This window comes from Drosophila sulfurigaster, chromosome 2R (genome assembly GCF_023558435.1).
Source record: "Drosophila sulfurigaster albostrigata strain 15112-1811.04 chromosome 2R, ASM2355843v2, whole genome shotgun sequence".
Taxonomy (NCBI): domain Eukaryota; kingdom Metazoa; phylum Arthropoda; class Insecta; order Diptera; family Drosophilidae; genus Drosophila; species Drosophila sulfurigaster.
This window is the reverse complement of record NC_084882.1, coordinates 3294970-3310337: the sequence shown is the minus strand read 5'-3', so window position 1 is coordinate 3310337 and position 15368 is coordinate 3294970. Positions and strand designations below refer to the sequence as shown.

The following is a 15368-nucleotide window of genomic DNA, read 5'->3' as shown; positions in this document are numbered from 1 at the left end:
TTAATGTTCATAGTTTCATAACTCCAAATGTTTTCTAACAGGTCACGATTGAACGAAAATTTTCGACGTTAGGACTTGTACTTACTGATTACCGAAATCGACTAAAAGTCGATGCTAAATTGGGCGAGAACGAGCGATAAACCACTGCAACCTTTTACATATGCAATCGCTAGATTTCAGTGCGATTTCGAGAAAGCGAGAGCAAAGCGAGAGAGCAGTTTGCAAAAACTCTCTCAGAGCGAACGAGCTTGCATTCTGTGCTTTAATTACCGTTTATTTTCAAAGCACGCGTGTTTGCTGAGATGGTAAGTTTGTAACTCTATTTTTAGTTTTATGTACAATCTAAAATCATTTTTTTGCATTTAATGTCATAAATGAGAGAACAACAGAACGATATGGACATCATGGGACCAAAAACAAAACTATCACAACAGAATTTTGGTGGAAAAAATTGGACAGAAATTGAAAACAGACATCAAGTAAGTAAAGATTTATTAATAACTGCAAATTATTTGTATTTACATATTTTTATAGCAAACAAAGGCGATCGAAAATATTAATAAATACTAAATTTCTCATTTCGTCTTTGTTTATGCAAAATGATCCTCGTTTTCAACATACATTAGCACCACATGATACCAAAGGCACATTCAATGCATCTTCGAGCTCTGGAAAGTCTACTGAATCATTTCGTCATAAATTCAACTAGACGGTTATGTTCAATACCAAATTCGGACTCACATAAATTGGCATCTGTGAACCTTTTTATAATTATAAAACATAGACCCGGAATTTTTGCGATGAATAAGAAAGTTGTTAAACGCTTACTTAGAGCAAGGAAGTCTCTTTCACTAAAACGGAAGTCCTTCCAATTTTAAATGAGTATGCCAATGATGAGAAAGATGCTCCAGTAGCTAAAAATCTGTAATTACGGATAATTTTCGACGTTATTCTAATTAATTAATCAAATTTGTATTTTAGAAGCGGCTTAAAAAAATGGAAGAACCTCCGGACCAATTCCGCAACGAATGGAAAAAATTCCTATTTCAAAATCTGGCGACTCTGGTGTTTCAGAGGAGGCTTACAGCAACTATACTTCTTGGCCTCATTTTAAAAGTCTACTTTTAAAGGACCAAATAAAACCCCGTAAATCGGTTGGCAATTTTGAAGCATCACAATTAAGCTTTGAGCCATCTTGTTCAGGATTTGCTTCTGAATTGTCTCAAGATGAGATCATGTCAGATTCACGAGCTATGTGAATATGAAACACCAAAAAAGCAAAAAAAAATTAATGCGTCAGAGGAATTAGTAGCTATTAATGTTGCTTGAAAAGAAAATTAATAAAACAAAGAGAAAGACGACGACGAGTCCTTTTCGATAGTTTAATACCATATATGCGGAAAATGGATCCGATGAAAAAGTTACTATGCAGAATGGAAATACAAAAGACTATTTTTAATTTTTCTTTCGACAATAGTACTGATGATCTTACTAAATCGTAATATAATTTAATACTTTAAATACTATAATACACACATAATTAATATAATTGAAATATATTACAAACTTACCTCAATGTGATTATTAATTTTGGCAAGGCAGTATGGGTTGTGTAACAAAATTTAACGCTTCTCCAGCCGACTACTAATTTTATGTAATATGTAGTCAAAAGTAGAAATAGACATCCTTGTATAGTTACAAAAGTGATTTCTCAAATCAATATATAAATTTTTGAACTCTCCTTTTTTGTTTCTACTCCTGTTAAGCGGGTGGATTTTCGTTAAGTGTTGCAGTTGAAGCAAAAAATCTTCATCCGAATCCATCACCATCATATTAATAACTGTAGAACTTACTCGCAAAGATTGACATCTTCTCGCTTTGCTCATCGCTTCTCGCATCGCTTCGCTTCGCTTCTCGCGCGCACTCTGACATCAGCCTTAGTCAGAAAGTACTAGAGAACATATGTATGTACTAGAGGTGGAGAACTATCGATAGTGGACGCCATCGATAGTCGACGATGGTTTATTTTAAACTATCGATAGTGTCGATAGTGCCATCGATAGTGGCTCGATAATGGCTCGATAGTGTAGCCCAACAAAAAAATTTTTTTTAAGCAAATATAAAAATATTATGCTTTATTTTAACTAAGTTACGATTTAAAAAAAAGAATGAAACGAATACAATAAAATATGCTTTATTTCAGCCAAGAGTTGCGATTTAAAAACAAAAGAATGTTAACATTTTTTCTTTGAGCCGGGTTCGCCTCTCCGATATTATTTGGCCCGCCTTGCTGAATGTTCTTTCAGACTCCACGGACGTAGCCGGAATGCAAAGATATTTGGCGAAAAGGCTCCCAATGGCAGGGAAATCAGTTTGATTCACCTGGAAAAAAGTAATATACTTAATTATATGCAATTTATAACTCGGCACTTTTAATTAAGGCATACCTTCATCCATAATAGAGGGTCGATATCTTGTCCGACAATTGCCCTTTCCAGATACTGCCTCTTAGTTAAAATTGCATCTACTCTTGAGTTTACAGAATTATTCATGGAACGCTCACCCAAAAAATCGAACAAAGTATCCTGTAAACTTGAATCCGGTGCTACGGGTTGATTACTTGCGGTCTCTTTAACTGGAAAATTGGCCAGCTCATTTTCAAAACATGTTGCTGCTTGTTCAGCGTTTGAGCTATGTTGAAATCCACTTTTTTTGAACCGTGGATCCAAAAGCGTAGCCATCCTGCAGACTGTTCTCTGCTCATATACGGAAAGACGTTGCTTGATTGATTCCATCAATATTTTGTTTAAAGTTTTTCCTTGAAGAGTTTGTAGTAAAGGTACAACACTTTCGATTTTCCGAAAAAGTCCATATGTCATGGGAATAATCAGCGATATCGTTACGTATTTTCCGCCAGAAATTTTCTCGCTTGCTTGCTGAAAGAAAGCCAATACTTTTTCAATATCTTTCAGCATAAGTATTTCCTCAGCAGTAAATGGGCTGCATTCGTTGTTGATAGTAAAATTTTGCAATGGCATCGCATTTTATAATACGCTCAATCATAAAATAAAAACTATTCCACCTAGTGGGCGTTTCTTGCAACAAAGTATATTCTGAGCCTTCTTGAGCTAATTTGAGCTTTTCATTTGATATAGTGCTTTGCTTGAAAAATCGAACGATTGATTTACATTTAGTAAATAAAGCTTGAAGCACTGGGTCATCAACTTTTAGAGCATCTTGCACCACGAGATTTATAGTATGCGCAAAGCATGGCAGATTGCGAATATGCAATAGATCACATGCTTTAAGCATGGAGCTGGCATTGTCGGTAACAATACATACAGTTTTTTCCAGTATGTTCCATTCAATAAAAATGTCCCGCAATGTATCAGCAATGTTTTGTGAACAATAATTAGTTGTGCTTAGAAGTTTTTTTGTTGCTAAGGATGCTGTTTTTAATTCGTAATTATATACGAAATGACCCGTCACAGTCAAAAAACTAGCATTGGCACTTGATGTCCACAAATCACACGTAACTGCGATATTCGAAACATTTACAAGGATTGCTGATAACTTGGCAGAAGTTTCGGTAAAATAATTATGCATCAGCACATCTCTTAAGTGCGTCTTGCTGGGTAATTTATACCGAGGATCCAATACATGAGTGTATTGCACGAACCCTTCGTTTTCGACAATATTGTAGGGCTGCACATCTTTGGCAACCATTTCAGTTAGAGCTTTAGTCTCTGTCTTTCTTTTAGAATTTGAATCATACATGACGGCTCTTTTAAAGTAAGACGCCACAGAGTTCATGCTCGATCTGCAACTGCTGCTTGTAGATGTAATGACGTTCCTCTCAGCACGTACAACTTGTGTGCTCGATTCTGCGCTCTTTCTTTCCACGCCAGGATGGAACCTTTTTAAATGGTCGTGCAAGTTAGATGTATTGCCGCTTGTCTTGTATTCTTTGCCACAATCGAGACATTTGGCATATTTCTTGTCGTCAGACCTTTTAAAATATTTCCAAACATGTGAAATTTTCGACTTCTTTTTGTTACTCTGTAGATTTGGTTCCAAATCTTTTTCAGAGTCTGTGCTGGAGGAGCACTCACAGTCCGGCTTGTCGGCACTTGATGAAGACACTCGACGTTTACCTTAAATTTAACAAATTATAGATCAAAACACTTACGTATATAATATAATAAACATACCCAGATTTAAAAAGCGATCCATATTAATTTAACTAATTGTTTCTTGTTTTTAAATTTTTCCTCGTTGTTGCATTTGACGCCGACACAGAAAATGCGCGAACAAATTTTTTTAGGGATGTAAGAAGCGCACTATCGATAGCACCATCGATAGTGGATGGGCCACTATCGAAGGTGTCTGCTGCCATCGTTGGTGGCTCGATAGTGCTAAACCATCGATAGTGGCGATAGTGCTATCGATAGTTCTCCACCTCTAGTATGTACTTCTGGTCAAATTGAATCCAAGCTTTCTGGACTTAGCGGTTGATAACTCATCTCTTTTTCAAGATGACGAAGATTTTGAAAGTTTATTTTGAATAATTTTGTATTTTATGTAAAAAAAAAAGAATTATAAAAAACAAATTGTCAAACTGTTCAATTTAATTTAATACAGGGGGAGCAACAAACAGCATAAGCAGCAAAATCAATCTCGACAGCATTCGCGACTGCGACGTGCAGCGACATGCAGTATCGAAAGCAGCAGCAAAGCAAATCAAAAATTTTCAAACAGTTGCTGCTGCTTCGACTTGCGTTACTTAGCGAAAGCAGCAGCAAAGCCAAATAAAAACTTTTTACAAGGCGTCTGCTGCTGCTGATTCGCTTTTCGTCAGCGATCGTTTTCTGCTTTTGCTTCGATTGCGACTTCTGTTCTTTTCAGAAGCAGAAGCAAAATCACATGAAATGAAACTTGCTGCTGTAGCTTTCCAATTTCAAGACACTCATGATAATTCAGAACACATAGAATCGACTCGAAGACGACATCGGCACCCGGAGAAGGATTGAAGCTGAAACTCGTCAATAAGGAAGGAGAAAGCGAGTCATTACGACTCGCAATAAGGTTGTACTTTGACTCTCATCTATTGTTGTTTCTAGTCTTATTTTTTGAGCTGCAATGAATAGACCACCACGCAGAAATATATGTATAAAATTGAGTTACAATTGTTTGTATTATTGGTACGGTTACCGGGTTAATATACAATTGCCACTTTTTTTGATTTGGTTTTGGGGTTTTTCGTTTGTTCTTATCATTAATAAGCCGCAATGCTTTTTAACTATTTTCATTCGCTGTCTTTGCATATGCATTAATTTTTTTTTAATTTGTTTCTTTTATTATTATTATTTATTTTATTTATTGGTTTCTCCCTCGTGTCGTGGTCGGCTCCTTGTACGCGTTATTAAAAAATTATTAATTTTGGCAACTAATTAGTTTTTTGTAAATAATTACCTCGCCTGAACGGCACAGTGCAGTAGCAAGTGGATGCCAGCTTTTTGTTTCAAAAGCGGCGGGGATAAGCCAGATTTCCCAATATTAGGAAAATTTTATTTTCTTGGCCACGAGGCCTTTTAAATTTTCGACTTCTGATTTTTTTTTATCTTTTTTTCCACAAAGGAGTTATCCAAATAAGTATACTCCCTTTGGCGCTTTTGATAGAAAAGATTTAACCTTCATGCTGTAGATCTTACCAAGCTCAAGTGAAAGCGAAAATCACCAAATGGTGTATTTGCACCTGTCATTTTTCAGCGTTGTAACATCTCAACTGTCGCCATACTATCGTACGCCTATGCGCGAGTTACAGTCCAGTGACCGAGGGAGAAAATCGAGAAAATTCTAGAAGATGTTAGAAAGAAGCTGACGAATAAAACGACTGTGTTGTGTGGAGAACAGAATCAGACTGACAATTTATTAAAAAAGTATGTACGTGTATCAGTGTATGTCAGAATCTATGTATGAGTGTATTATCGTCAGAGTTGCATGTTGGCGATGTTGTTAACAACAACAATTGTTGTTGCACTAGGCTTGGAGTTGCCGGATCTGCGTTATTCCATATTGCCGGAGAGAGGGGCATGGACGGATCGGAGAAGGGTGGCTCGGCGACGTGTTGTTGGTGTACGCCACGAACACCGACGATATTTTGAATTTTTACAATTTTGTATATAAAAAAAAAACCTTAGTATTGTGATATAAAGTGTGTTCTTAATGTTAACGCTACATTTTGATTATTTATTAAATAACAATTTAGGGCTAAAGGACTATCAATTACGTGGTCTATAAGTTTGTCGGTGTTAGTGTTTGTTGTTTCCTAACTGTTTTCCTAATTTTTTGTTTGTGTAGTTTTTGACCTCTAGTTGTGAGCAAGGTGACACCATTGTCTCTATCTACGTTGTGTTGTGAAAATCTCGGTGTCATCATGTTTCTACGGCTTTCTTTCCTAAATACTATATCATTAGGTACGACCCGGACTGGAGTCTCTCTGCTGCCAATCTTTTTTCTGTGTTCGTGTTTAAGTGTTCCTAAACTTTTGGGTATACATGTATGTCTTTTCTAAATTCGTTTATTTTCTTAAGGTAGTCGTGGTGATTGTCGAATATTATTGTTTTGTTGAATATGTGAGTTCTTCCGTGGAAGATCTCGAAAGGGGTATGGAAGTGCTGGAGTGTATTGCATTGTTATATGTTGCAACTGCTTCTGTGAGTATTTGGTCATGTCCGCATTCTAGTCGTGCTTCCTTTTTGGTCATGATTATTCTATATACATAGTTCGGTTAAGGTTGAATGCAGTCTTTCGACAGAAGCTTTGCCGGTTGATTGTTGAAATGAAGTTCTATGAGCTATTATTTGGAATTGGGTTAAGAGATCGTTGAATAGACTTCCCGAAAATTCCGCTCCCTTGTCGAAAATTATTTTCTTTGATGCGCCGTAATGACTTATGAATTGTAATAGGGCATCGCACAATGGGCGATTTGGTCTCGCTAACGGCATTTAATTAATAACTTCTAAACTAAAATAGATGTCTTTTGTCGGTTTTTTTCACTGATCAGAGAAAAATCATAGAATTTTTTAAGTTAACAATTTTTTTTTTTTTTTTTAATTTAAAAAAGTTATTTTTAAAATTAAAAATTTTGTTGTATTTTTATTTTATTTGAACTTCAATTAACATATTTCATATATAAACTTTATCTAAAAAATGATTGGATGATGGAAAAAAATGGGATGACTTCTGAGTGCAATATTAAAAAAAGATCCCTTTTTAGTACTAACACTGTGTCTAAAAAGTACCATAGTTTGAAGGCTAGCAGGTAATAGCAGTTCATATTACACATTTTGGACGCCACTGATTCACACTTTCGGCTTATAAAAGAGTTAGACTGAATCAACTTGAATCAGGTAAGTTCTACTCCAGGAAAGACAGGTGTACGCTAATCCGGGCGAGTTGTTAATACACTGAATTACCACTACGTTTTATGAGCTACACATTTATAGACCGGTCACAAACATTGATTTTTTTTTAAAAATACATACCTTGAATATAATAAAAAACCAAACTTCTAACAAATTTGCTAAAAATTGTAAATTTGCGAGGAACTCGAAATCAATGCGCAAGAAAAGAAAGAAGCTCTTGCAAAAGAAAAGAAGAGCTCTTTGCAAAATCATTTCGTGTGTTTGACCGTTCACAGCTGATGATCAGTTGATCGTAGAGCTTTTAAAAAGCTTTTAAAAATCTAATCAAAGCATCTGCTATCGATATGTGAAAAAATATTAACGGTTTTTTAAATTTGAAAATTTGAATTAAATGCCGCTAGCGAGACCAAATCGCCCACTGTGCATCGGCGACTTTTATTGAATTCCTATTGCTAAGGGAATGAATTTGTCGATAATGGTGAGGTTACAAGTATTATTAATGGAATAAATGTCTATATGCACGACCGGCAATGGTCCTTCTGGGGCGGTTGGGGAATGCATCAATAGTCTGGGGGGTGTCTATCTTACTTGAGGGTTAAGCAGGTATCGCAATTTTTTATAATTTTTGTTATGATGTCTTTTAAATGCGGAAAATAAATGTCCCTTTTTAATTGGTTATAAGTTCCATCTATCCTTCTATGATTGGTGTTAAAGTGGTATGCACGAATTTTATTTTCCTGATCATGGGGATTAGTGAATTCAGTTAGCCATATTTTGCAGCGGAAAATTTAGTATAAGTCACTTTCGAAGAAATAGTTGTTATAGGACGCTTCTATTATTTTGAAAATATCCTCCGGTGCTAATATTGCGAATGTTTTAATCGGTTTCAGGATTGTTTGAAGGGTGTTTGTAATAGAGTCGAAGGTATGTACGGGTTCCGTGATTATGTGTCTTACTTTATGGACAAATGGTGTTTCCACTTCATTTATGTTCAAGATTGGCTCAATTCTACTGAGTGCGTCAGCGACTACGTTTTGCGACTTCATAGTCGTAAGCGGCCAGGATAGTTTTCCATCAAAGTAATTTCGGATTTTGGTCAGATTAATGGCTTATGGTCCCTAACTATTTTGAATCTATGCCCGAAGAGGTATGGTTTAAAGTGACTTATAGACCAAATAATAGCTAACATTTCTTTCTCTATCGTAGAATAGCGTATTTCCGTGTCCGATATTGTCCTGCTAGCGAAAGATATGGGTCTGTCATTAGTGTCTGGGCCTTGTGACAACACAGAGCCTATCGCAGAATTACTTGCGTCTGTGGTCAACGTGAACGGTTTGTTGAAATCAGGGAATATGACTATAGGATCGTAACAAAGAAGATCTTTCGACGTTTCGACTGCTTGTTTCAATTCATCGTCTATTATTATAGATTTCTTACCTTTTTAACTGTCTTGTTATGTGTTTAGTTATTTTCGCGAAGTCTTTTATGAATTTACTGTAATACCCTAATAGTCCTAAAAATGACTTAATTTCTCTAGCTGTTTTTTTGCAGGGGAAGTCCTTGATGGCTTGAATTTTAAGTGGGTTTGGTTTCACTCCTTCCTGAGTGACAATGTGTCCCAAGAAGTCGATTTCCTTCCTTAAAAAGCTACATTTGATCGGTTGGATTTTGAAATTTGCGTTTTGTAGTCTTGTGAATACGGATTTAATATCTGCTATATGTTTTTTAAGTGGGGGGTGAGAATACTATTATGTCGTCGAGGTATACAAGACAGACGTCACCGACTAAGTCAACTAAGACGTTGTCCATAACGCATTGGAACGTGGCAAGATCGTTCTTATGACCGAATGGGATTCTCGTGAACTCATAATGCCCGTTCTCCACAGAAAATGCCTCCTTGTCTGCGTCGCGTGGGTTCATTTGAATTTGGTGAAAGCCACTTGCTAGTCTATTGTGAAATACATGGTCTTCCCCATGCGCCACTTTTTTTCACCTGTGCTGTCACTTTTCTTATGTACGACCCAGACGGGTGCACTCCAAGGGGAATGACTGTCTTATGATGCTTTGTTCGAGCATTTTTGAAATTTGCTTTCGAACTTCGTCTTTAAGTACAAATGAGTAACGGTAAGATTTTGTGTGAATCGGTATATTATCTGTTATTATATTAACGTTAGTTGATTGTTTTCGTTGTGAAATAGTTTTTTGAATATCTTGCATAGTTTGAGTATTTGTTGTTTTTCCTCGTTGTTGAGGTGTTCCGTCTGAATGTTTAATTGTTGATCGTCCTGTTGTTCTGTATCTGTTGCTGCGGACATGCAGTTTAAGTATTGGTGGGTTCGTGGAGAGAACTCTTCTGGCTGTAACGGTTCTTTGAGGTAAAGTGTTAGGATCTGGTCTGAGTTATTGCAGACTTCAAAATAGGCAAAACCTGCGACTGCGGTGTATAAGCCTCCTGTTATGGATATTGTATTATCCAAATTCGTGGTTTCATATACATATAAGGTCTCCCCTGCATGAAGTTTACTGGGAGCGGTATTCGCATTTTGGTATTTTGTGGCAGGGTATGTAATTTGTCTACAGGGTTTGATCTTGTGAGGATTGGGATGGAGGTTTCTGGTGTTTCTAATATGGAGTCGGCAAAGTTTATTTTAATACCCGCTACCCATAGGGTAGAAGGGTATTATAACTTTGTACCAGCAGGAAATGTATGCAACAGGTAGAAGGAGGCATGTCCGACCCCATAAAGTATATATATTCTTGATCAGCGTCAACAGCCGAGACAATATAGCCATGTCTGTATATCCGTCTGTCCATATGAACATCTAGATCTCAGAGACTATAAGAGATCAAGCTATAATTGTCGACGTCCTTTGTTATGTTTGCACGCAGATCAAGTTTGTTTCAAATTTTTGCCACGCCCACTTCCGCCCCCGCAAATCAAAAAAAATCGAATAATAAGCGTAATTTTAAAGCTTTTGGTATATACTATAATTACTATAGTAGTTATGATTCCTGAAAATTTGGTTGCGATCAGATAACAATTGTGGAAGTTATTAAAGAAATACTTTTGTATGGGCTAAAATGCCTACTTACTAGGGCTTTTAGTTGCTTTGGCCGACAATCTGGTACATTGAGCCGTCTATGGTATATTTTCAATGGCGTCCTGTATCGATATACCAAACATACCATTTGGTATATTTATTTATATTTTAGTATTTTTAGTATTTTCGGTATATTTTGAAAATAATACTGCAATATTTTGCCCTTATTAAAAATGGGTAGCGGGTATCTCACAGTCACAGCACACTCGACTGCAACTTTGTTACTTGTTAGTTTTGTTAATGGCTCAATCACAACTAAAAAAAAATGGAATGCATACCCTAACCTTATAATTTTAAATTTTAATTATTTTTTTTTTACATTGTTATTATTATATTTCATTGCTAATAATTTTATAAGTTTTAAATTATGTATGAAGCCCAAATTATATATGGTTTACTTTTCTTCGAATAACCTATACATTTACTTTAAATTTTATCTAAATTGTTCCTCACCTATGTATAATTAAGCTACCTTCATTGCAACAGAGAATGTTGGCATATTTGATTTAGAGTAATTTAAGAGCAATGATGAATGAAGGTATTAAAACGAAGCTGTTAGAGTTAGGGCGAAGCGAGAGCGCAATAAAGCATTCGTTTTGCTCTCTGAGCGAATTCGTCTCGCTTCGCCACTCTAATTAAGTTGCGCTTAATGTAACTTAACATAGAACTTAAAGTCAGTTGAAAATCAGAACTCTACAGCGCGTCGTTACTCTTTCTCATTATCGCCTTTCGTTTTCGTTTTCGGCACAACAACAATTAGGTCCATTTCTTTGTTCGCGAATAAAGCAATAATAGAACATTGCAAAAACTCTTGTAATTTTTCACAGAAAATTAAGAACAATGATAAATATCTTATTATTTTAAACTAATTTTGTTTCCTGCTTTATGAATTAAACTGAATTATGAAACGTTAATTATTTTATTTGAACTGAGCTAATATTTACCCGGGTGTTTGTAGGGTGTTCAAGGGTGGGCAATTCGCAAGCACAACAACATCCGTGTCTTGTTATTTCCGAATTTATTCTTCCGAACTCTTCCGGTCCAGGAACCCGCATAGTTATTCCATCGGCGTTAAGACAGGCGATTCTAACATTGGCACACGACGGCCATCCAGGAGAGTCGTCTATGAAGCGACGATTACGGACCAAGGTATGGTGACCACAAAAGATCGAGACGCGGAGAAATTCGTCAAATCATGCAGAGACTGCATAATGGTATCGCAGGCATTAAACCCCACTGCTATGAAACGCACCACATTTCCAAAAGGACCATGGATTTTTGTTTTCATCGACTATTATTCGTGGTATATGGAATACAAGTTTCTAAAATCGATCTCATTCATGTCGTTAATCACTGATATGAAAGAAATTTTCACAAGATAGGCTATCCTAAAAAGCTGAAAACTGACAACAAAAGACAATATGTTAGTGCAGAATTTAAGGAATACTGTAAGCAATGCGGAATAGAGCAAATAACATCGCCACCTTATTGGCCTCAAGCCAATTGGGAAGTTGAGAATATGAATAGGTCGATAGTAAAAAGGCTAAAAATTGCATACACCAACAAAAATCATTTCGAGGAATTATGATGTATAATGTGACTCCCCATGGAACCACAGGGAATTAATGTTCAATCGAGTAATAAGGGACAAGATTCCGGGTGTTCAGGATTTAATGGGAGAATATTCAGTAGAAGGTGTTGTGGTGGGCAGATAGGTTCCAGATTTCCCTTTCCCGAAATTGAATAAAAACACTCGCGTTTTATATTTTCTTAAATATATATTTAAACGTTCGGGTTGTTAACAATAAAACGTATAGTGAGGGGTTATTGGGGTGACCGCTGTTGAAGGAACGTAGATCGATACTGGAGAGGCAAAATACCGACGGCATTCTGCAGATCTAGCGCCGAGCCCTTGCAAAGCTCGGCTCTGCGGTGGAGAGTTGTGGGAGAGAGAGAAGTTGAGAGCACTGGATCTTGAGTGCTTTCTTACGCATGAGCGCATTGTTGGTGAGCGAAAAAGCTTTGAGTGCTTTTCGGTCGGCGGAGCGGAGGTGTGCCCCTCACCTACAATGCGCTCGCATCAACATTCTCCCCCCCTTGCAATATTGGGATTGCAAAGAATATCAGATTTGGGAGGATACCCGGCAGGACAATATCAGGATAGATAGAGTGGGTGTGTCTTGGAGCGCAACGACGCCGTGCAGACTCCTTCAGCGCCCATGCGAGTGATGGAGAGGCCCAAGGCCCCTGGCAACGATTCGCTGATGCGGCTTACTGGACAACACGGATCTAAAATCACTCGCGCTTCGAAAGCCGCCGTCTCCGTGTCTAGCCTGACCGCCGCGGTGGGGAGTATACTCACTCCCTTGCACTGGAAAGTGCCGTCAGTGGTATGGCGGGGCTAGGCACGGGCCTGGTGCGTGGGTGAGTGGGCCTGTGGATGCCGGCCTGGGAAACGTTGACATGGGACGTCCTTGGTGGTTCTCCTCTGGAGGGTGCCGGGTGGTCGCGTCGGCTCCTGGGCTGGCGCGAGGTTGTGCCGGGTGGCACGGAAACCCCGCGCGGAGTGACCGGGGCCATCGGTGCAGACGAAGAATTCGTCTCCGTCCGGGATCGTTGAGCTGAAAGAGGTTTCGAGTGGGGTCCTGTCACAGGAACCATGGCGAAGGTTCGTTCGACGGAAAGTCGAGCCGAAGGTGTCGGAACAGATTTTGAATTGGGGCCTAACAAAGGCTTGCGTTTAGAGGATCGTTCGACGGACAGTCGAACCGAAGAAGGATCAGCGTGGGGTCCCGTCACAGGACCATTCGAAGCTGAAATGGATGTAGAGGAGGGTCCTATCACAGGACCATTCTTAAGGATTCGTTCGACGGACAGTCGAGCCGAAAAAACTGAAATAGATTTGGAGGGGGGTCCTGTCACAGGACCGATCGTAGGAGTTCGATCGACGGACAGTCGAGTCGAAAAGGACGAGATGGAGTTAGAAGTGGATCCCGACACTGGGCCGGTCAGGATCCAACCGAAAACGGTCTCTTGACCAATGAGGGTCCCACAAACGTTCGGACGAGAGCCGCCGAGAAGAACGGATGGGAGGATATCCGCGCCTAAAAGCACGTCTATCTGCGAACTCTCATAGAACTTGGGGTCGGCCAGCGGGATGCTTGGCAGACTGTCGAGGATGGTTTGTGGGACAGAGCATGGGGGCAGTTTTCCTGCTAATTGAGGAAGGACGAATGCCGATGCCTCAATTTGCAGATCTGGTCGCAACGGGGAGCCAATTAGGAATTGGCAATGCTTTCGGGGCTGGGCTGCTGCAACTTGAGTCAGCCCAGAGACGTGGGCTTGAACGGATGTGTATGGCATCCTCAAGCGCTTGAACATTCGTTCAGAAATAAAGGTGGCCTCTGATCCAGAATCGATCAGAGCCCGAGCTGTGTGCCGAACGCCGTGATGGCAGATGTGTACAACAGCTGTACTCAGGAGAACACCTTGTGTGTTATCTGCCAGGAAAGATTGCACATTAGCTGACTGGGAAGGAGTGGACTGTATATTAGGAATGGGATCAGTGACTGTCGGCGTCGGGTTGACTCGATGCAAGAGTGTATGATGACGACCCTTGCATGTAAAACAGCTGTGCGCACTTGTGCACTTGGCCAGGACATGGCCTCGTGCGAAACAGTTCAAGCACAGCTTCTGTTGCTTAATATGGTTGACTCTTTCATTGACACCCATCTTGAGGAAGCGAGGGCACAATCGAATCGGATGATTCTCCCGGGAACAGAAATTGCAGGTCTGGGTCTTAATGATCACCCTACTCTTAAAAGAGTTGACCTGCCTGGAGACGGGGGCTTCTTGGGTGAGGCTCTTGGAACCGTCGGAGCGTTCGTGCTGGATGACACCTCCGCTATCGCTTCTAGGGTGCGATGGCGCTCTAGAAGAAAAGTGTTCATGTCAACCTACGTTGGAATCTCGCTCTTGCTTTGGATTGACTGTTCCCAAAGAGAAAGGGTCAACTTGGGGAGCCTCGAAGAACACAAGAAAACCAGGATGCAATCCCAATTCTCTACGTTGATCTTCGAGTGCTCTAAGGCTGTCAGACACCCTTGAATGGTGCTCTGCAACTCCTGAATAGAGGAACCCGACTCTTGCCCAATGGCGGGCAAATTGAACAAAATTCTCAGCTGACTGTTTACGAGCAACCGTTTGTTCTCGAAACGCTCAGTCAAGCTGGACCACGCCGACTGGAACCCTTCATTTGTCAAAGGAGATTTTGACACAATGGCATGGGCTTCACCGCTGGTCTTGGAGTTGAGATAGAAAAGTTTCTCAACTTCCGACAGTCTCGGGTTCTGGATGTAGAGAGCCGTGAATAAATCTCGGAAAGTGGGCCAGCGAGTGTAATCGCCTCCGAAAACTTCGGTGTCGCACGGAGGTAATCGACACCCTGTGGGCATGTATTGCACGGCTTGTGGTTGTACGGGTGTACGGGGGGTGAGCGCCTGGGATGCGTTGGCTATTTGCTCACCTAACTGAGCTGCACACTGCTCGTAGACAGCATAGCAGTACTCGTATTTGGCCTGAACAGTAGGGAGCTCTTCTGTGGTCATCTCCTCAGACATGACGCAAGAGCAAGCCTCATACTCATTCTCGACCTTTTCCCATAAGGAACGCATCTGGTCCCTTCGGACCTGGCACGTATACAGGGATGGACTATCAGCCGAAGGATTGTTGACTCTCGCCGCAAAGTGACTGATACGATCAGTCGCGGCGATGAATTTCGTCAACGCTGTGTCTACTTTCTTTTGTGCCATCGTTTTTGATTTGTGGATCGGATGAAGGC

General features: G+C 39.6%; 2 protein-coding genes across 2 annotated transcripts; both read right to left on the bottom strand.

Annotated features, from left to right (window-relative positions):
- Window positions 1–2040: 2040 nt before the first annotated feature.
- LOC133837764 (E3 SUMO-protein ligase ZBED1-like) lies at window positions 2041–2993 on the bottom strand. The gene is made up of 2 exons (XM_062268623.1): window positions 2448–2993; window positions 2041–2382 (listed from the first exon to the last, which is right to left on the bottom strand). Exons 1-2 carry the CDS (start codon window positions 2973–2975, stop codon window positions 2218–2220), a joined length of 693 nt encoding a protein of 230 aa, XP_062124607.1. The 5' UTR covers window positions 2976–2993; the 3' UTR covers window positions 2041–2217.
- LOC133839444 (E3 SUMO-protein ligase ZBED1-like) lies at window positions 2986–4463 on the bottom strand. Its single transcript, XM_062271019.1, has 2 exons — window positions 4212–4463; window positions 2986–4154 (listed from the first exon to the last, which is right to left on the bottom strand). Exons 1-2 carry the CDS (start codon window positions 4231–4233, stop codon window positions 2986–2988), a joined length of 1191 nt encoding a protein of 396 aa, XP_062127003.1. The 5' UTR covers window positions 4234–4463.
- Between the last annotated feature and the right edge of the window lie 10905 nt (window positions 4464–15368).

What these genes read in the sequence shown, in the direction of transcription:
- LOC133837764 (XM_062268623.1), bottom strand. Translation starts at nt 2,975, where the DNA reads ATGCTGAAAGATATTGAAAAAGTATTGGCTTTCTTTCAGCAAGCAAGC. An exon ending in ACCCTCTATTATGGATGAAG is followed by an intron (nt 2,383 to 2,447) that starts GTATGCCTTAAT and finishes ACTTTTTTCCAG; the next exon opens with GTGAATCAAACTGATTTCCC.
- LOC133839444 (XM_062271019.1), bottom strand. Translation starts at nt 4,233, where the DNA reads ATGGATCGCTTTTTAAATCTGG. An exon ending in GGATCGCTTTTTAAATCTGG is followed by an intron (nt 4,155 to 4,211) that starts GTATGTTTATTA and finishes GTTAAATTTAAG; the next exon opens with GTAAACGTCGAGTGTCTTCA.